The 22,634-nt window shown below is 40.5% G+C and overlaps 1 protein-coding gene across 1 annotated transcript in view; it reads right to left on the minus strand.

The window, feature by feature from the left end:
* Window positions 1–922: 922 nt before the first annotated feature.
* Window positions 923–22,634, minus strand: part of FOXO1 (forkhead box O1) — a 64,901-nt gene continuing 43,189 nt past the window's right edge. The window contains exons 2-3 of the mRNA XM_062618913.1: window positions 5,557–6,913; window positions 923–5,184 (exon numbers count right to left, since the gene is read on the minus strand). Of these exons, the coding sequence (XP_062474897.1) occupies window positions 5,570–6,913 (1,344 nt within the window). The 3' untranslated portion in view covers window positions 923–5,184; window positions 5,557–5,569. The remainder of the gene's footprint in view (window positions 5,185–5,556; window positions 6,914–22,634) is intronic.

The following is a 22,634-nucleotide window of genomic DNA, read 5'->3' on the forward strand; positions in this document are numbered from 1 at the left end:
AGAGAGTATCTTTGGAACTTACACCCTTCCGATTCCAGAAATCAGGCTTTCCAAAATGTGAAGATATCCTCAGCTTCCCCTAATGTGCAAAAACCTTTCAGAAATGAACGCTGAATTACAAAAAAAAATAAGAGCTTAGCTAAAATAAAGATGGAACTGCAAAGTACAAGGGGGAATTATTTTAAAAATATCTTTAAATGTTTCTATTTTTATTCACAATGTATTCTTTCATGCTCTTTAGGTCTACCTCTGCTCACTTTAAGATCAAACTAGCATTTTTGCCAGCAATTCATCTAAAGCCTGCTCTCTCTCATCTAAAGCCACTCCTCTCCCTCCCCACCTGCAGGCAAGCAGGGATCTGGGCCTCACAAGACTACTGTGGCGTGGGTGTTATTGGCTGTCTGTTTTGGCAGCCTCTTCTCCTTTCTTTCAGCTCTGTTTTGAAACACAATCTAAATTAAAAAAAAAAAAGGGAAAAAATATAAAATTAGACATTCCTCCTTTCTGTACTCACATCAGCACTCCTGCTGTTGCAGTGTAAAGCACGACTGTGAAAGGAGCAGCACCATGCAGGCTGGCCTATATAGACCAAGTGTTTGGCAAATGAAAAACTCTTACTCCAAGAAAAGGTATGTACTTCAGGAAGGCAGGAACGGCAGAGGAAGGCAAGAAGAGAAAATGGAAGACAAGAAGGATGAGAGGACTTCATGAACTGTCTCACCTTAACAGGGGGAGTGGTGGGAAGAGAAAGGTGTCTCTCCCAAGCCCGTGCTCTCCCACATTTAACAGCATTAGGATCTAACATGCAATTTGGACTAAATGACTAATTCTTTCCTGTGGTTTGAAGTATGTCAGCGTCCCTTGGTGGTTTTTTTTCCTCTCCTTCTTTAACAATGTATTACATAACATTCTGATACACTAATTAACATCTCATGTCATAGCAATTTTATTAAGAGCTTATACTTACAAATACCCATTCTGAAAAGATTTCAGGAGTTTTTTTGTCATTTTCTCTGAACTACGCTTCTCGAAGCACTGGCAACACGGTCTGATGCTGCCTAACGCAGCTTCCAGTAACAAAGCATCTCTACACAGCAAGGCCTACAAGTCAGGCATGGATTCTTCTTGCGTTTAGTCTCAAAGACTTGTAAACAAGTTACTTTTAGCACATTATGTTGATAAAACACTGGTAACACAGCCCTATTAGGTTCCTGTACCTGCTACGGTTCCAATTCCAGAAGCAATGCCAAGAGAGAGAAATTCCTTCATAGCAAGTAATGGAAAATTTGTTAACTATTCTGCAGTTAGTGTTTGCTCATTAATATGGTATCATCTTGCCAGGCAAGACTTGGTACCATGAAGTATTTTTCCATATAAAATTGCTAATGCCATCAGGATTGTCCAAACGGATAATGATCATCATCATCATTAAAAAGATTACGCTGTAAGGAAAGTCATTACAACAAAGTCGGAGTAGAAGGATTACTAATCACAAGTAGAATCCTGGTACAAATCTCATTCTCTGCATACAAGAAAGGACACAAAACTTTTTAAACATAATTTATATACATTTATGGCTTTATACAACAAACTGTCAGGGATTGTTCTCGTGTGTCTGTAGAAGTACATCAGGCACTTTTGCTGAAAATATCCACGTATGAATTTTAATCCTGCAATGTGACTAAGTCAGAGCAGTGAAGCGTTGAAGAGCTGTCACACCATTCGCAAATAGAACTAGCAGTATGTACATGCCAATCTCTCGATATTGCTGGTTTGTGGAACACCCTCAAAAAAGGAGGCCAGTTTTAACGCCGAGTAATTTGCTTTTTTTGCTTGCATAAACCATGCTTCATTTTACATTATGATTACCAAAATAATAATAATGAGAATACCTTATTTAAAATCAGTCATAAATTAAGGATCCTAGCAATTTCACCATGAAAATAGGAATTTCAAATCAGTAAAAAAATAAAAAAGTACTAACATACATCCAGTGGTTTAACAAGTGCAAATTTTATACTGTTTTATAATTGGTCCAATTTTAACTTCTCTTCTTAGGGATGCTCTGTTGACTTAAGCCAATAATAAGCAATATAACTTTTGCTTAGAAGTGTAGGCAAATTGTCAGTTTATCAAAGCAGAGCTTTCCAATTAATGCATCTACTACCTAAACATATATCATATAGCTATATTATGGAAACAATACATCTTTATATTTAAAATATCTGAACAGCTCTATAATACAATAAACTTTTAATAACAGTACAAACCAGAGAAAAGTCAAAAACAAGGCTGCATAGGTAAGATCATCTGCACAATTCACAAACCAATCATTTACAACAATTCTGACAAACTAAGTTACTCCAGAAACTTGGTACTTTTACTGAAAAAGGATTTATTATTTGAGGTCACATAATGTTTGTTTTCAAGGCCGACAACATGCCTCTTCACCAGACTTCACAGTATTCCAGAATTACAACTGCAAAATATTAGAATGGCACAAACAAAAAAAAAAAAGAAAGAAAGAAAACAAGGAAAAATGAAACCAAAACAAACAAAAAAATGACCACACAGCCCAAACCTGTGATTATCTACAACTGCTTTCTCACAATACTTAAAGGGGCTTCCTGCAAACTGTTGTAATTAAGGAACAGCTACATTCAGGTTATTCATAATTATAAAAGGGAATTAAGAAAATACCTCTATACAGGAAGTTATACAGTAGCAGTAAATAAAAACCAGGAGGTATATTGTTAAATGTAGCATGTTCAGCTGTAACCCCATGGAGTTTAGTATTAAGATGCTTGCTTTGCATGCAGAGGTGAATTTTACAACTGCTTTGCCCTATGCATATCAGAGCCCATTTAGGAACAAACATTTTTGTACATGCAGCAGAAAGATGGATCTCCAGAAACTCATATGTGAGCCCTCTTGCTTGCTCCACTGCCAGGATTTCTCGTCACATTTCAGACACTATGAATTCGATGGTGAAGATGCTACTAGAGATACTTGCCTGTGAAAGCAGGCAGCTTCATTGAGGCTTCAGCAATAAGAGTATTTCATTTTGCTCAACAAAGTACAAAGACCAGTTTCATGCTGGGGAAGACCTGTATCACAGGACAGCTCAACATCAGCCTCTGGAACTGCTGACAACTGTAGTAGGATATGTAAAAAAGCAGGATCAGCTGTAATTGGTAGTGATATAAGCCAAAAGGGAGCTAAATGCTAGCACATCAATAATACATTGCAGAGCCTTAGGAAAGTCATAACAGGATCATTAAATATATGGCTTGTTACTAAACTTAATTTTCTTGGCACATCCCATTTCTTTCTCCACCATATGCCATCACTACAGGGAAGATAAGTTTCAATTAGAATGTTTTCCAATTGTGGGTTATGTAGACAAAAGAAAAATCAATGGAAAAATATTTATTTCTCCCCTTCTTCACAACAACCAGTCCTAGCACAAAAGATGTTCATCCTGTCACTGCATAAAAAAGCTCCAAGGATTTCACTAACACAGTGGTGTTTAGCAACCAGTGAAAACACAGATGAGGCCTCTTATCCACACCTCCATGAAAATTGCACTGTGCAACGTCAAAAAATCAGAAACCATTTATTCGAGACCCAATCCTGAAAACACTCAGGTAGCTGTCAGCGTGCCTATTCCAGCAAGACCAGGTTTTCCCACAGGAACAAGGCCTCTGTCATTAATGCTCGCCCCTACCCTCAAACTCACCTATTTGTATAGCTTCACAACTTACTTTATCTTTCTTATGTAAAAAAAAAACTAACTAATATTTTGTCCTGCAACAGGGCATGACAGAAGTTTTAGTATCCCACTCAAAAGTAGCATTTTTGCCTCTTCAAATGTACTGCTTGACAACAGGAACACCAACAAACCTTAAACCTAGCGCTAATTAAGACAAATTACAATTTTGTCATCAATTTTACTAAAATTGATAATAATATACAAATAAAATGAGGAATTTCTCCAAAAGGTCCTGCTCTTGAGTGCACAAACATTATGAGACCTCCATGAAATAAATATAAATGTGAAGCATTGTACAAGCATCTAACAATGAATACTTAACACTTTGTGGTAGTCAGAGTTAAAATGATAGTAGAAGCAGATGACATTTCTAAAAATGCATATATAAAAATGATTAAATATTTCCTAAACATAAAGTTGTCTATATTTATACATCACACAACAAAAAAGGGACAGAAATGTTTTGTATTCAAGATCCTTATTAAGCTTTTCCTTTATTAGCACTCCCAAGTGCTAGGGAAATTTATAAAAACATGTACTTAATCCAGTTAAAATACTGTACAAAATGAAGAGGTTATGAATGCTGCCAGATCTCAGATATTTTTTATCTTTTTTAGGTTGCCTATGTAACAAAAGTAGACTTTAACTATAAGAAAAATAGCTTGGAAAGTATTCCAAAAATTATCTTAAGTCCAACAATAGTCATTAGTCTGACAATGAAATCCAGATATATTCTTGCATAAATTTACATGAATACAGGTAACTTATCAAATGGCATTTAACCTACTGTTTGCTTTGAATAGTAAGTGAGTTTATTAGGATCATATTTAACAGGCTATTCTGTTCCCATATGAAATGTGTGGCAAATTTGAGTAAAATAATGCAGTTTATACTGCTGCAAGGCAAGTCCACAGTTATCTCAATTCATCAAAACACAGGTAACATCAATGAAGGTTAAACTTACTTAGGGCATGAGATCATCACAGTATTCTTACAAAAGTTTATAAATTTTTCTTGGACCAAAACAGATAGTCTTAAAAAACCATTCTTCTTCTACAGATCATACTGTACAAAACCGAAAGCACAACATGATGTAAGTAAGAGTCTTTGCTGTGATTACATGGTGTAGTGAATTTGGCACTTCAGAGTAATGAAATTTCCAATGGCACAGTTCTTATCTACAGCAGCACATAACCTGCAAATCTTGGGCAAATATCCTGTACAGGAAAATACTCTGTCTGCTGCCAACTCTGACGAAAGGAAGAAAAAAGACAAAAAAAAAAAGACCCCCAAGAGAAGCTAGTGCAAGCGCACAGCTTTGTCAAGAAAATTAAAAAGGAAGGTGAAGGACATCTTTGTACTGCTTTTCTCAGTTCCTGCTGTCAGACAAGTCTGGAGAATTTAACCGTAGCCTGGGAAGAAAGAAAAAAACAACAAAAAGAACAAATTAACACTCACACCAAAAGATTAAATCTATTAAAATATGCTAAAACTAGCTTTAAGTTACCTTAAATGGTGGGGAAAAAAAGTATTCAGCAATTGCTAGCTACCAGCAATTTTTTTGTTTAAAGTATTAATGGCAAAATATTAGTGCTCCACATGAAGTAACAGCAGTTGGTACATGGCAATCCTAATGCACCGGTGGAAACTAACAAAGGGCTGGAAAGTGACTGATTAATAAAGGCACTTCACATGCCAACACAGAAGACACCCTGATTTTATGCATTTTGACATCTCTTTTCCCTTTAGTGGTTTTCAGATTTATTATAAAAAGCACAGCTTACCTCCTACTACATCCTAGCCTGACACCCAACTGTGTGTGGTTGTCTTTACGCTGTGCTGAAAACTTTGGTTAGGCAATACACTGTCAAAGTTAAAATCTAATGTTTCTCCATCCATAAGGTCATTACGGATAATCGACTCCATGTCACAGTCCAACCGTTCAATTAACATGTCATCTAAGTCACTGGGAAGCTTCTCCTGGTGGAGGGAAACAATTCCCACCCTTCCGTAGCCATTGCAACTGCTAACAGGGGCGTACGGGTTCATAGCATTCATCTGCATTGGGTGACTCATAGGCACTTGTAACGAAGTCTTCACTGTCGACAAGCGATTTAGACCTGATGTATGTGACATCGTGTTCACTGTGTGTGACAAGGCACGACCATTAACTGCAGGTGTTGGCTGGTTATGTCCTTGGTGAGGGCGGGTGTTAGGGTTCATCATTTTGTTGTGGGGTGGTTGACTGCCATAAGTTGGCATCACTGAGTTAGCAACCATCAGCACATTTTGGCCCAGCCCCCTGCCACCAGCCTGGGAAACACCAGTATCTACCGATGCCAAGATATCATTGTGCGGTGGAGAATCGGAAGTCAGTAGCTCCTTCAGAAGCCCTGCGGGACAGTTAAATTGGCTCATCGATCCATAGCTTGATTTACTGTCTTGAAGAGTCTGCATAGGAATCTGGGGCAAAGAGTTCATGCTAGCTTGAGCATACGTGAATTTCCTGTAGTCTGGATTTGGTGAACCTATACTTGTGGTTGAGGATGCGAAAGAGTAACCTGGTGTTTGCTGCATCAGGGTAGCAGATGAAGACTGGGTTGACACAGTCATTGACGTATTAGGTGACAAGAGATTAAGGTTATCCAAAAGATTTTCCATGTTCTCAGAATTACTCATCTCTGAAAGGCTGGGTAGAGTAGAAGTCATTTTGGTGGCTGGTGATGGGTATACCATGGAGTGCACATCCCCATCTCCAAGGTCATCTTGTTCTGGCAAAATAGGAGAAAGTCTTCCACTAATCGTACTAGCATTAGAGCTAGTTCTAGGTCGAAATGTACTCCAGTTATCAAAGTCATCGTTACTGTGAGAGCTGGGGCTTGCAGGCCACTTTGAGAACTGCGATCCAGGGCTGTCACTATTTCCCTCTTGACCAGACTGAAGGGATGCTTTTTTCTTGGCAGCTCTGCCTCTGCTTTTGGCAAACTTGCTGTTGTTATCCATGGACGCCGCTCGCCTCCTAGGAGATTTGCCACTCTTTCCTCCTTCAGGATTGAGCATCCACCAGGAACTCTTCCCTGTTCCTTCATTCTGCACTCTGATGAACTTGCTGTGCAGAGACAGGTTGTGACGGATTGAATTCTGAAAAACAAAATAAGGTGTAAGAAATAGAAAAAACACGCATCTTTTATGACATACTAAATATTTGTCACTCCAAATATGTTTTAATTTTGTTAGAAAACATAGGCCTAATCATGAAATGGAAAACCATGCCTATCTGGAAATATCTTTTATCAGCTCACCACTCAGAACTGGCTGACATGAGCTTGCAGTGAGTTGCTATGTCAGTTTGACTGTCACGTGGCCCAATCACATCTGGCACTATAAAAAGTTAAACACTGAAGGAGCTGGTTTGAAATACAAATTCCTCATAAAGGAGACAAAATATACTAGAAGGCCAAGGAGATGACTGAAGATCTCATTAACAGCTTCACTCTAACAAATGAACTTGATTGCATTTAGGGATTTACTTATTTTTCATTATTTTACATGAAGTTCAGGAATGCTAGATCTAGTTCTATGGTCCTTACATTAGGTTTTCACATTGCACATCCCTAAAACCCTGCAAACATGCCAGCCTGTGATTATTGCCACTGAGCATTAGTAAGGTTTATATTATTTGTGTTACGTGAGAAAACATATATAGAAAATCAGTTGAGGATTAAGTTCCAAGTTTTATAAATAAACATGACAAATTACCTAAGAAATCATAAGGGAGAAAGGAATGCAAACAGACAAAAAAAAATAGACAAAATTGCATTTAAAATCTCAGTCTGAAAACCATCTCTCTCTTTCAAAATTAACATTTTAATATGTGAAGTTGATTCTTCTAATACCAGAGGGCACAAGATACCTTGTGCCAAGACTGACCAGAGGTACTGAAGCTTTTCATTATCTCCTCAGTCACAAGCTTCATGTTTTGTTCTTACATACAAAAACAAAAAAGAAAAAAATCTCAAAATCAAAACTCCAAGCCCACAGGTTGACCTGTTAATAAGAGACTACCCTTTGCATTACCAAGCTGTAGATAAACACTTTTTTCTTCATGTAATTTTCTGCTGAGCACATGTAAAGAACACTGTATCAACAGAAAAGCTGTCCTATATTTTGACATAATTGCTAACAAAAGGTCTCAGTCTCAAGGAGTGCTGAAATAGGCATCCATACACATTGGTAGGAAGGTGGTGGGATGGTAGCACAGTCTACATGGGGACCTATGGTCTGTGCTGGGACTGCAATTCATGTAGAGCAAGTAGGAGGGAAACACGAAACAACGCATAAAATAAGTAAACCAGAAATGAGACCTCAGTGGCAGAGAAATTAGTGAGCCAGCAGCTGGCCTCCATTCATAATCATTTCTTAGCATGTTGTCTTAAAAATAAATTTAGGGGAGCAAAACCAGAAAGACTTTCTAGAAAGCAGTAGTAAAGTTGATCCTGACCATCAGGCCATTTATCTCAGAACACTAAATGGCTGCCAGATCTACAAAACCCCTGGTAGCACATCAAGACAATCAAAAGTTCCATCTTCCCTGTTTTCCTACCTTCCTCCTCCCATTCTATCTTAATTTTCTTATTAATTATGTTTTTAATCTGACACCCTGGACACACTACAACACCAAACTAAGATGATACAGCTCATGGCACTTTGCATGCCTTAAGAGTCAAACCAGAGGACAAGGGACACAGCCACTGCTCTGGCTGCTTTTGCTGTATTTCCCAACCCTGTGACAGCAGCATCTCCAGAAATATCTTCCTTCACCTTCTCTACCCATTCTCCTGTGTACATTTGCTTTCTCAAAGATGCCCATCTTTCCGCATTGCTTACACATCCAGCTGACAGAAGAACAGGAGCAAAGACCATAAGGAGGCATGCCAGGTGAAACCAGTCATCTCATGGTGCCCAGCTCAAACCAGGGACAACAGGCTCAAACAACCTGCAAGGGCCATGACACGTTGTGGACTACAGGAAGCCAACCATCCAATGAAGGCCTGGCCATCTACAGAGCTCAACAGGAAAGGTTATTCTGGGGTTGAAGAGGAGTCCTTTTGCAGATGAGGGCAGCCAGGCAGCAGTGTTCTGGGACTACCCCCACAGGATAGCAGCTTCACCCCAAACAGGGGCACAAAGCGCTCTTTGACAGCAGAAGATGCCACAACATGGCCTCATGTTCAACTAGCTTGGTGTTCAACCAGCACAAGAAGTGAAACCATGTGCCTAACCTCAGAGTCTTTCCAACATCTCCTTCCCCTCCAAAGAACCATCTTTAATAAACTATCCCAGTAAAACAAACACCAGTGATGATTTGAGTGCTTCCTTACTCAATTTAGAAAGGAAGCCATTCTCATATTAACTAATTAAAGTAGGAATGCACATCTTCACTGCACGTAACCCTGCCATCAAAATCTCATCCTCTATCTACTACAGAGCAGCAGGGAAGGCCTTGAAATTGTGTATTCATCAGGTGCAGCTCACACATTGGGAGGGTAAACCCAAAACATCTATCTTTGGACTTGCCCGTGGCCCCGAGGGCTGACCAAGAAGCCTTGTGAGGCCGCCCTGGCGCAGCTTGTTGTTTTCACTCAAGGGCCACAGCCGAATCCCCAGCTGACCCAAGTCCAGCTCTAGAAATGTCGCAAGAAAGTTGTTCTCTTGATTAAAAAACCTCCTGCACCAGTTCATTCTCTTTTTTTTTTTTTTTTACAGTATTTTGTAAACATACCCAGTTGGCTCAGGCCCACTGTTTACTATCAAAATAGGTGTATCAAACACACAAAACACACCGGCAGAGAAAATACTGTGCTAAGGCTTGGTTCCCTCTTCTCTGCACCAGAAGAGTTAAATATTTAAGAAATTACTGCTATTCCTTAGTCATCAAAAATGTTATAATCTGGTATTATTGTACTGAGGACATCTGAGGTCGCTCTTTGAGTAACAGAGCTGTCTCCTAACGCTGCCAGCAATGCAAAAAAAATTTTCCTAACAGGAAAAGGTTTGCGGCCTGGAGCTTGTTACATAAATTCCTGTTTTTCACACAGCCAGCAGGACATTAAAGAAGCTATGATTTACTAACTTGGAAAAAGTGTTGAAGAGGTAAATCTTGTGAAAATATGCGCTGCTGTTAATGATGTTGTGTCTACAAATCTTTGCCAGACACAAACATGACCTGATAAAAAAGTACAGTTTCAGCAGTGGATCTTGGCAGCTGGAGGAGTGGCACGGCTGTCAGCGGCCAGGGTGCTCGGCAGCACCACCAGCCCCAGCATGTTGCGAGATGCTTTTAGCCATGGCTTTTGGTGGGACTTCGAAGCAAAGCCTCCAAAAACCTGGCATGAGTGAGGCAAAAAGCAGCCGGCCACGTTCTGAGGCAGGTTTGTGCGCAGCAGCGACACGTGCCAGCTCGCTCTGAGAGTATCCACACTGGAATTTTATCAAACCTTCGTCAGGACGGCAGCAGGGCTGCTGCCACCTGTGGGGTGTTTCCTGGGATTGAGTTTCTGCCTTTGGATACGGCACAGAGGGCCTCCACTCCCGCCTAGTCTGAACAGACTCCATGCCATACCTCAGCATATAGACCAGGAACTGTTGATATGCTTATCACTGCTCACTGATTTAAGAGACAAAATATGCAAAACCATTATCTGCTAAATGCAATGTGATGAGCACAGACCAGCTAATAAAACTTATAAAACCAAGAAAATGATTCTTTTAAATCTACATATATTATTCAGCTGCACTTCCAACATTTCCGACAGCCAGACTGCCACTGCTACAAGAATGCCCTTCTTGCTACTCCTCTAAGCAACAAGAAACCTCAAACTCCTTTACAATTTTAAAGCAATTAAAGAAATAAAAGTCTCAGCCATTTAATCCCTGCGTGTAAATAACTCTGCTGATACCTAATACTGCATTTAAACCAAGATATACATACTAAAAAATGCAATTTAAGTTTAACCTTACTGCAAAAAAAAAAAATCATACTCCTGTTACAATTCTTTACTTGCAATATTAAGGTATTTACTTTTTCAGTAAATTGTTTTGGTGTTTTACTAAGGAGAAACACCCAAAGCCAGAGTTGCTCTGTAAACTTGACAACCCTGTAAGCCTGAAGTGAGACCATACAGTCACACTGACCATCTTTCCTCCAGCCCAGCCCTTGGAGCATACAAAGGAGAGCAAAGCAGAGCAGAGTTCCTGCTGCAGACCTCCTGTTTAACCCCACTGCAAACCTCTCCAAGCAGGAACTAGCTGTGGATCTGTGAGTATCTGGGGAGCTGCAAGACCCAGACTTTGTAAGAGCGCTTAAGAGTGTCCATGGTCTCTTCCACCCTCATACCCTCAACACTTGCGCCTGGGCATCATCCATTCAGCTTCAGTGCTGTGACAGCCACCAAAAGGAAGAGCAAGGAATAGATGCAACAGTCAATGTATTTTACAAAAAGAAGCGGATTTGCTGTCAAGGTGCATATGCTGATGGCACTGCAATGCAGCATGCCCTGGCATCTCAGAAAAGATTTACCAGTAACTAGTAACAAAGCCAGAAGGAGTCGGCCTCCGGAGAAAGATGCAGTCATAAACACAAAGTGGAAGGCTGTAAAAGCAAGACTGCGTCCATGATGCACAGGTCAAGCATTTCAATTAAAATTAAGTCTAATGGCTGCCCAGTAATTCTTCATTCAGAAGACATCTCAGCAGTTCACTGCTTCCTGCACCTCATCCAAGGAAACAGTCTACACATGTTGCTAGTCAGCTGGAATGGCTGTAAATACAGACTGGTGCACAATATCTGCCTATAGTTCTCAGATCTCACCAAACAATATCTGAAACGGATTTGGAAGCTGGAGAGAAACTTTCAGGGAATATGGAAGGCAAGACTGCTTCTGCTATGACCCTTTAAAATAATGACAATTCAAAAAAAGTAGAAGAAAGAAAAATGGGTGAGATTGCTTATTTATTTATTTTAACTGATAGTTGGAGAATACTGCAATAGGAACATGCCTGGCAAAAAAAGTCACATTTGAGGACTGGTAGGACAGAAGTTAGAGACCCATCAGCTAACATCATAACTGTTGAGAGGTGTCTGCTGTCATCAGTGGTGGCTGGCACAAGCCAGCTGTGTTGGTGTGTCCTGTTACTGACAGCTTACAGCAGATTCAGAATCATGAGAGTCCCTCTGTGGAAACAACACCAAAGCAAAAGCTTGGCAACAGAAAAGGGAAGACATCAGGATTTCTATATGCTGTTACAGAGGACATCAGACTGTCACTCAAGGTCTGTGTATGGGGATTCTACAGCAGGTCCAGACACCCAAATCACCCTCCTCTTGGAGCCTCAGTGGCAAGCAGCACTCTGAACAGAAGTCATTAAAAAAACCTCCTAGGAAAGTATGCAAAGGACAGGAAGTTCACCAGCACATATCCCCAGGGTTCCTTCAGCGTTAGCAAGCCAGACAGTAGCAGCAGGATCTAACTGTGGCAAGTGGTACCATGTAGCATCTATCCAAGACTAAGTTAGACCATGCCTGGTGAAACAGGCAGGTCTACCTGGAATAGTTACACTGCCTGCTCCCACTTTGATGTGGTTTCCAATCGTCCTGCCAAGTTTGCAGGGGCAAAATGAGGAGGCTAAGAAGAAAACAGAACATTGATAACTCCAGATGTACCAGATTTTCCTTTGGTAAAACAGTCCACTGTAAGGCAGTCCTGTTTGTCTTATCTGATGACTATAAGATACAAGAAGTTCAGAAGCAGATGCTGCACAAGGAGCTTGGGTTTGCCTCAGAGCTAGTGTTGGACACTCAAAAGCATTGGGTCAACAGCACACTTGTTATAAGACAGCCTTAGCCACATTTCTCTCTCTAAACGGTTCCTGGTAATACCATGCTCACCAATACAACTGCATATCTGGCTGCACTGTTGGAAGTTCCAAATGCTAATGAAATAGCTATCTTTGCCACCCAACTGTAACATTCTTTGATTACAGCTCAGAAACCTTCTCCATTGTCATAGAAGAGCAAGAACAGAAAGCATGTCACTTAGCCTCAGGTCAAAGAGTCATATTTAGAAGATGCTGGCAATTTGCCACCTGCAGCTGCAAGATGGTGGAAGGGCAGGATTTCCTCCCAAACAGGTCATGCTTTTTTGGGTCCTTTGTTCTTCGGGGGGTGCTTTTGTTTTACTTCATTTTTGTCCTGTACTCCTACACGGTTAAGAAGTGCCAGCTGGAAAAAGTGCAGAAACGCTTCAGTCTTACTAGGGGCATCTTTCACTGTTTCTCTGCGCTTTTCCTTACAGATGGTGGCATAGCAAGAGTCTTTCCCAGATCACCACCCATGAAACGTTATCTGCAAACATGAAGACTGTTTCATTTGATAAGATTTTGGCAATGAAGCCCTTGTTCCATGAATGAGTGTACAAGAATGGGACAGACTGTATGCTATCACTATATGATTGATATACATGTCTCTCTGCACAAAGGGGCTCTCCTGTGACCATGTCAGTGGCATTAACCTCAGTTCTGCATTTTGCAGTTAACTCCTCAGATTTATACTCTCATACGCTTTCTTCTCACAGATGTAGAAGACTAAAAATCTTTGGACATCAAAAGGGCTTGGCCATCCTCCAGGTTGCATCCTGCTACCACACGTGGTGCCAGGGGCTGGACAATATTTCACAAACACGGGAGCCTTCTCCTCTGAAACATGGTATGTAGTAACAGAAAATACATGCACTGCTTCAGACATTGATGTTTAAGGGACTTGGCAATGCATACTTACATCTCAGAAATGGCAACTCTACTGACATGTATTTGAGTAATTCCCAATTGCTATCCCCAGACACCTTCCTTTTCATTCTAGGCAGAATCCTCTGCATAACTTTCCCAGAAAAGCAGTGTAGATTTTCTAATGAGATAGTAATAGCTCCTTATTTTCCCTACACAGGCATTTAGAAAGAATGAGTATAAAAAACATGAGCAAAGTAAAACACAGTGTAAGAACTGTACACACAACATAAGCAAACACCTGGATACTCTTCCACATGTGATGACCCCAACCAAAACTGCTTACGACCACTCTTATGTTTTCTGTACCTCCAAGAGAGACATAACCACGACCATGTTAACAATCACTAGTGTCCATACTCCATTTTATAACTACATTTATTTCTATAACCACAATACAGGCATGATATAGTATCAACACAGCATACACCAAGTATATAAACATTTGCTAGCATTTCAAAGCCAAGGAAACTAAGTGACACTGATTAGGAAAAACAACAGACGAAGATGCATAAGAAAATGGTGAGATTTTTTTAAAAGGGATTTGTCAAATGGAACTTCTTCCCTCTCTGGTAAAATCATCTGGGAAGCCAAAACAGCCAACACGTTTGTCTGAAATGGATCAGTTTTCAGGGGTGAAGGAAAGGCAATAGCAAGAAGGCAACACAGTATTATTAAAAAAAAAAAAAAAGGGCAAATAGCCATCAGGATAAAACAGAAGTTGTTAAATGTAGAAAATAAGGGAAGATTAAAAGAATTCCAAGCTAGCAGGGATAACTACATATTTGGTGACCCAGAGAAATCCTAATAGTGCCTTTACAAAACTGATGCTGTAAGCTTTCTATTCCAACAGATGGAAAGCTAGTGTTTAACAAAAATAAGGGTTCCATATTTGTAAATAAACATTTCTGGTTTCCACAGATAGGGAACATATATATCCATATGTCTGCATAGCTTAACGCTGAAGAAGCATTTCCCAAGTTCACTAGTGACACAGGAGACCAACGCTGAGCCCTCACTGAAGAGGAACATTGCAAAGTCAGGATGCTCTTAAAACTGGGTCCGCTTTTCCTCCCTCTTTAAGCATTCTCAGACCTTCTCAAGCAGCTTGTGCTGCAATTATGTCAGTAATGCAAAAAGAGCAAAGCAGGAGGACCCATGCCTAACATGGATGACCTGACATTCAGTCTCAGGTGCGATCATAGAAAAGCTGATAAAGGGTGCAATTAATAAACCACCAAAGGTCAGGCATATAATTAATGTCTTTCAAAATAGTCCCCCAAAAATATAGGCCATCATGTGTGCAAGAAAAATACATCTTTTGTTCAAGAAAGGTAAGTGAGAGAACACCTGCAGATAGGCCACTGCCACACTGAATGACAGCGCAGCAAATATTAGCACCACGCACTACTGCTAACGTGTGCTGAAAGGGATTAAAACCATTAAAATTATCTGTAGTGCAGTAAGCCATGAGGAAGGATGCTGAGATTCGTGATGGGTAGCCCTCTTACAATTATGCACTGCAGGCTCTAGCACAGCAACCAGGAATGCAACCGTATAGGAGATGCAGGCACCACAGCAGTTTGAAGCAAGGTTGTCCCTGAATGCAGAGCACAAGCAGGTTACTGCCAGGAAAGCAAGAGTCACAATTCTAATCTAAGTTTATTAAAATAAATAAAAATTTGGAGTAGTAAAGTAGCAGCTCAGCCACACAGTGCCAGAATGACAAACAGCTTAAAATTTTATTCTGCAACTACAATAAAGAAAGACCAAGGGGTGTTTATTTTTTTTCAGCCAGCAGGAATAATTACGATCAGTAGGACAAAAAATGTTAATAACTCATTTCCTGTTTAACAGACAGCCTGTTTCACCTCTGCCACTCTCCAGGGTTACACCCAATTCATCACGAAGACTACAGCTCTGTTTATAGAAAGCTTCCCCCTTTTTTTCTTTCTAAAACAAAGCTGCCTTTTATTGACATTTGTTAGCTTTAATGAAGAGGTACAAAGGTGCATACATGCTAAATATATCAATACTAATTAGACGAGCAAATCATCTTTAAAGGATCACTAGGAAGATGTTCTCACCGGTAAGAAGCAACAATGCGAGAAATAGGCCAAAGTCTCAGTGTAAACCACAGAGGTGAGAAACACCACAGTTGGAAAATGGGGCTCATTTTTTGCATTGGCCTTTGTGACCACATGATTATTCCAAAAGCTTTACTAGGATAAGTGAAACAATTGCAAATATCCCTCCCTGAGAAGTCACGTATGCTTTACATGCTAAAAGTCCTGCATAATGACCTAAGTAGTCAATTGCCACTTGCCTAGGTAAAGGCACAAGCAGACCTAACCCTAAATGCTTGGCTTCAGCTGGATGCTTTACTAAGGTGCCACACATCTCCTCTTCATGGATCAAGACTATTTACTTTCACAAAATCACTGATAACCTGAAAGGTTGGAATGATTGTCACAACCTAGTGGATTCACAAGCAATGGGCTACCCACAATAAGCTGTACTGCTTTGCTTTACCAGCCTCAGTTTTAACTCATTTTCCTTTGCCTCAGTTGGCTAAGTCTGTGACACCCCAATCGCTGTGCTGCCCACAGGCTAGCTGTAGCTGCAGGGGCTTGAGGACTTAATTCACCTGCAACAAAGCCCACTGCCTGACCACAGACCTCCCTTTAGGGACACCGAGGAGTAGCAGCTGCCAGTTTGCAGCCATGGATCCACAGATGGAGCCAAGTGCACCTGCAGCACTGCACCCACAACTCCTACAATGCACAAGCTCGTCTGACAAAGGCAGCAGAGAGGTGTCTGCTTGTTTGCTGGAAAGGTACCAAGCATGTCTGTATCTCTTACCTTGGGAAGAAACATACAAGGAGGGGATGTACAGATCCAATAATATTAAAAGCTGGGTTGACCGAGTCTTTGTGTAGTTTAATAGAAAAGAAAAAAAAAGGAAATACATCTCCTTAATACCTTGTACTAGCATAGAGGGAGCCTCTCCTTTGGCAAGCAAAGGACTCAGATTCTGCAGACATGGGTGCCACTGAATACTAGTTTTTCAGAAATGGAGTCAATGAAAGCAGCAAGCTTCCTTTGCAGCAGGGTTAGTTGTGCCCCACAGGAAATCCCTGGCTGAAGGAAACTGCAAGTCTTGTAACAAGAAGGGCAATGCCTTGCATTTACAGGCTGAACAGTATCTTACGCTACATCTCACTGTGTGTTTGATTTTTATTTTGACTACAGCAAGTGCAAGGATAGCCTAGCAAAATTTCAGTATAGTCTCCAAAACAAAGAAAAACAAAATGGAGTTGAGTGAGGGCTTTGTTTGATTTAGTGCATCTTTAGAGACCCTTTACTGCATTTAGTACTAAAGATGCTGAAGGTTTCACATTCGTAAGGGGACAGTGTCAGCTTAAAAATAACAACCACCTTCTGGATTTCACCTAATGTTGTAAATACATAATGCTGCTATAGTAACCAAGAGAAACTGGGGAAAGAGGACAGGGACATTTATCTTTAGTTTATTTTGTATATGAATACAGTCCACTGTATAAGTGTTTTCACTACTTGTTTTTCCTCTAGCCAATTCTCTCTTAACCTGTCTCACATATAAAAAGAAAATGAAATATAATTCTCTTGTAAAGAAAATATTATCAAAAAAATAGATTTAAGTTTTTATAAAAGAGTTTAAACAGGATCAGATTTAAGTTCTTTTTACTGTATCATCTGGAAATACATAAAGTACATTGCTTTATGTAGTCAATATTTGTTCATTTTTCTTTGAGTTCTGTTTTTCATACTTGTCCTTTACTTCAAAGTTACAAGAAGCAAGTACCAATTCCCCATATATTGTATATTCTAGAGAGGCAGCACATATACCAGGTATTGTGTTTCTACTCAGCTTCTTTGGACAGTTTGCCTTGGTACTTTTTTCCCCTCACCACAGAAACATGCCAGACCACCAGCACACTCTCTTCAGGAGAGCTCCTTCCAATTCAAGCTTGCTCCCATAGCCTAGATGCTTTTACATCACATGATTTACTACTCCAGTGCCCACAAAAAAACCCTCATCCAAACATCATTATAGCCTTGAGCTATATTCCAGTGTACATTGCCCCTCACCACTGTCTAGCCAGCTGCGGTCACCCTCTTTCACATAAGGTGTGGTTTATACTCAAAGGGGTTTTAGTTTCTCACAAGAGGGTCTTGGGACTTGGAGGACTCCTGATGGGTGGTTGCGCTGCTCATGCCAGTGTCTTCCTCTTGAACACTCTTTCTGTGACGTTCTCCAGGCTGCAGTTTCAAGGAACTCTGGCGCTTGTCACTGTTTTTAATGACATCTGTTCAGCATTATAAAGCAACAGTCACCCAATCTTGCAAAAAGTGTAGCACCAACCCTGAACCAAGTTACCCCCAGACATGCTCACAGCTTTCAGTAGGCCACAGGAGGCACAGTACTATTTCTAAGAGCAAGCTGAGTACATAAAGATGGGAAATCTAAAGGGTAATTTCTTCCCTCACAACCTTTTTGGAAATATTCCTGTCCCTTCACTACTGTAGGATGTGCTCTGTACTTCAGAGACCCTTACTAAAGCAAAGGACTATTTACAATCTACACAGTGGCAAGTCTTCATTCCCATAGAATGTCATCTGGCAACAGTGACTTAAACCATCAGCTCTGCATTTACTTGCCTTCCTCTTTCCCAAACAAGAAAAGTAAAGAGTAAAGCGCAAGAGCTCTGGTGCACCAGCATTCATCACAACACCCAAACTTAATTTTTTTAAAAAACGGTAAAATATTACAATGAGGACAATGAAAAGGAAACTAAGTCACACCACTATGGCTTGGTACTTTTGACATACACAACACTGCTAGAGAGATGCAGGACCACACTGCACACAAACTGAGACAGCTCCCAGAGTGGGATGCAAAACCAAGCTTTGTTAGACATTTTGGGTGCTATTTTTCTACTGTTAACTAGGTCTAATTAACCCCTCCTGATTACTGTTTCTCTCAATCTGACATACACAAGGAGGCTGGCCTCGCAGCAACTACTCAAAGCAGATCTCACTCTCATTGTCCCAGACAGCCCCTGACACAAGGAGGGTCCTGTGCTCACTGGGCACTGCAAAAGAAGGTGTCCCAGGAAGGGCGCTGCCATCACTCTCATCAGTTCAGAGAAGATGACACTGGTTTTGAAAAGCCTCCAACTCCCCTTCACTAATCCCACAAACTAAAAAACTCTTATCAGCTTTTGGATTAGGCTCCCTCCTTCTGGAGGTCACAGTCTTCGCTTGGTGCAAACTTCACCACTATCGCTCCCTCAATGAAAAGCCCATGGGTAACTGGGCAGCCTGAGCCTGCCTGGCTAGTTATTCAGATGTAAGGACTGCAAAATCCAACTCTGCAACCACAAAGACTGCCATGGGGCTCCCATCCCTCCCATGTGTTTGCCCAAAGATGAGGAGATCTCCTCCAGCTTTCCCCAGATGTGCACTAAAGCACTATGGCAAAAGCAGAGCTGAGAGAGAGAGCTAAAATGCCCTAAAATCAATTCAAGGGGCTGCCACAAGGTAGTCCTTAGACACTCAACAGGGGCATACTCAGTATTTTCTCCTTCTGACAGCTTTTTCTTCTTTTAGGTACCACAGTTTAGGTTTCCCTTTTGCAAATGTTCACAGAAAGAGAAGCAACACAGCCCCTTGTGCAGCTCCTAAGATGCACAAGCTCTTTTCTTGAGCAAATTGGCTTTGTAGGTCAGAATGGGACATTCATTTTAAATAAATAAATAAAAAATTTCCAGGACACAACCTTACATCAGATTAAAAATAGCAGGAATGTCAGCAGTAGGAACTGTCATTTGCAATAGCTATCAAGACACAGGAAGTTATTTATTCTGTGGATCCCATAATGGCCTCTTTAAAAACAGGGATGAAACATAAAAAGCAAGTGCGTTTATTAAGGTATGTTTTCCAATATTATTTATGTCATCAAGCTTGTTTATGAAGTTTTATAATGATTTCTCATTGATACATATATTACGTCCACAGATTCATTAAACTGCTGCCAAACTCCAGCCGACACTGCAGCCCTTGCTGCTTTTATTTAATATTGGATTATTCTCAGTTTTGAAGATATTACAGGGAATGTTTCCACATTCTCATTTTGTTTTAAAAAGAAATTAAAGTCTTCCCCCAGAAAGTCAGGTGTTTTCAAGTATTTTGTCTGTTGATTATTCATGTAGTCATAAATCATGCAGAATATTTGGCAGGCCATGCCCTTCTCTGTTAAAACGTTTGGTTTTACTTTTTCGGTTATTGTTTAGACCCTGGTCATAACATGCTCAGGTTGTTTTGAACAGCAAAGAGGAAATAAGCAATATTTCAACTTATAGAATCATAGAATCATTAGGGTTGGAAAGGACCTTAAGATCATCTTGTTCCAACCCCCCTGCCATGGGCAGGGACACCTCACACTAAACCATATCACTCAAGGCCTCGTCCAACCTCGCCTTGAACACTGCCAGGGATGGAGCATTCACAACCTCCCTGGGCAACCCATTCCAGTGCCTCACCACCCTCACAGTAAAGAGCTTCTTCCTTATAGCAAATCTAAACTTCTCCTGTTTAAGTTTTAACCCATTACCCCTTGTCCTGTCACTACAGTCCCTAATGAAGAGTCCCTCTCCAGCATCCCTATAGGCCCCCGTCAGATACTGCAAGGCTGCTATGAGGTCTCCACACAGCCTTCTCTTCTCCAGGCTGAACAGCCCCAACTTCCTCAGCCTGTCTTCATACAGGAGGTGCTCCAGTCCCTTGATCATCCTCGTGGCCCTTCTCTGGACTTGTTCCAACAGTTCCATGTCCTTTTTATGTTGAGGACACCACTGCAACAACATTAAGTGCCTACGCAGCAATATGCTGCCTATTCAGTATTTTCAGCTTTCTTCCTGTCCACTGCTGACTTACAACAGCGAGAAGATAATTCATAATTGTACACAGCTTTGCAACCTACAAACACAGCTATGATTTGGTTCACAAGCATGCTCAGAACAAAACACAAACAAAAACATAGACAAGAAACAGGATGTTTTAAAAAGAGCGGAATATAACTGTATTTGCTTAAATTTGGTTTTGAAATCATAGGAAAACCAACAAAGCTTTTCTGGAGTCAGGTCACACACCCCCAGACACTGCAGGTACAGTATGAAGAGACGCACTGTTTGCCTATGTTCACCCTAACACGAAGGCAGAGAGTTAGAAAAGAAACTTTGAACTACATGCTACCCCCACTGTTCATCCGGATCATGGTCTGCTGCAGACACAATTACAATTACACTATGACTCCCAAGAACATGCCCTCTGGATTAGACACATTGTTTAAAAGTCACACAATTCACACCGTCTCTGCACTAAAGTAGAAATTACAGAGCTAAATTTCAGGAATTTCTCAAGGACTTTTTATATAAGGTTAAGTTGGACATTATCTCTCAAGCATTTAATTCTCATGTAGCTGGATTTCTGCCTCTCTTCCATTACAGAACTCATAGGAATCCCAATAAATAAGAGGAAATAAACATGAGTGCTTCACTAAGCGTTTTGCTTTGGCCATCTCTGTGAAAAAAATTAAGAGTCTGAGTTTTGACATAACATCATATTCATGCCTCAAGTCCTCCAAACACACAGGCTCAAAAAAATACCCTCAACTATTTCTGTACTCAAAAGGCAAAGTGAATGACCCCACCTAAAAAGCACATCATTTTGGATCCCTCTAACAGGAACTTTGAAAGATTTAATTTTCTAGGAAAACAGACTTCTGACTCAAAAATAAACTTGCTTGGAAAGATAACTCCCTCTCCCCACAAACATCTACAGTCTACCCAAGCAAAGCTCAGTGTGCTACAGCCATCCAAAAATATTCTTCTTTTGGAGGTGGAACACATGTACCAACTTACCTACAGAACATTTCTGTCAAACCAGCAACATCAGAAGAATTCCTTCCCCCACCCCCAAACTTGAAGTGTGTAAGTAAATTAGAGTACAAGAAGATGTGCAAGAAAGAGCAGATCTGCCTGTCTGTAGGTCAGAAGAACTCATGGATCTTCTTGAGCTGTAAATGTCCAAAGTTGCTATGTCAGCCCCTGAAACTTAGCAACTGCGGATTGGGCTAAGTCAAATTATTGACAACTGGGCAATAATAGTTTGACAAAGACAGTTTTCCTAAAGATAAAACTATGTGCATCAATTAATTTTTCTTCCCTTTCTCTCCCACTGCCAGGTGTATGTATGCAAGGCTTGACACCAGGCATCACCCTCCCCTATTTTTATTTTATACTGAAGGATGCCAGCTCAACAAAGTCACAAAGAAGCCTCTCCAGCAGAGCAATATTGTAATGGAGTCTCTGTCTGACGAACTTCATACCTGAAGTTTCAAAAAAACGGTAGTAGAAGTTGAGAGTAAATAAATAATTGCAGCTTATCTGCTTTCACACTTGAGCAACACTGAATGTATCTATTCCACAATATTTGGCCTTAAATAATAAAAGGAAAGCTTACCTCCCCTCCCCTTTCTCCATCCTTCCATCTTCCCTTACTCCCTATTTCCCCTGGAATAAAAGTAATAAAAACAGAGAAAACAACAACAGAATAATTATCTGCTCAGAGGGCAGTGTTGATCTCAGCACTTACCAGCTAGTTGTTGTTTGCCACAAGATCAAGTTTATATATCTTTTAGAGCAGCTACAATTAACAACTGCTCTGATTTAACTACATGTTCCTCATTTACCTAGGAAGGAGAGGGAGCTGAGGGAAAGAACGTTTCTTCTACAACTGGCTTTGTAAAAAGGTACATCCAAAACTCAGCTTCATAGCAATAGGATCTGGACCTAGTACTTAGAAGATATCTAGGCATCAGTTATTAATTTAACAAAGTCTAGTAGCCCCTAGACACTCCTTTTAATGAAATTCTCAGTACATTAGCCGAGTTCAGGACCTACCACTTAAAAACACATTG

The sequence above is a fragment of the Pezoporus occidentalis genome, unplaced genomic scaffold, assembly GCF_034315485.1.
Source record: "Pezoporus occidentalis ecotype Australia unplaced genomic scaffold, CSIRO_AGI_Poc_V1 ctg207, whole genome shotgun sequence".
Lineage (NCBI taxonomy): Eukaryota > Metazoa > Chordata > Aves > Psittaciformes > Psittacidae > Pezoporus > Pezoporus occidentalis.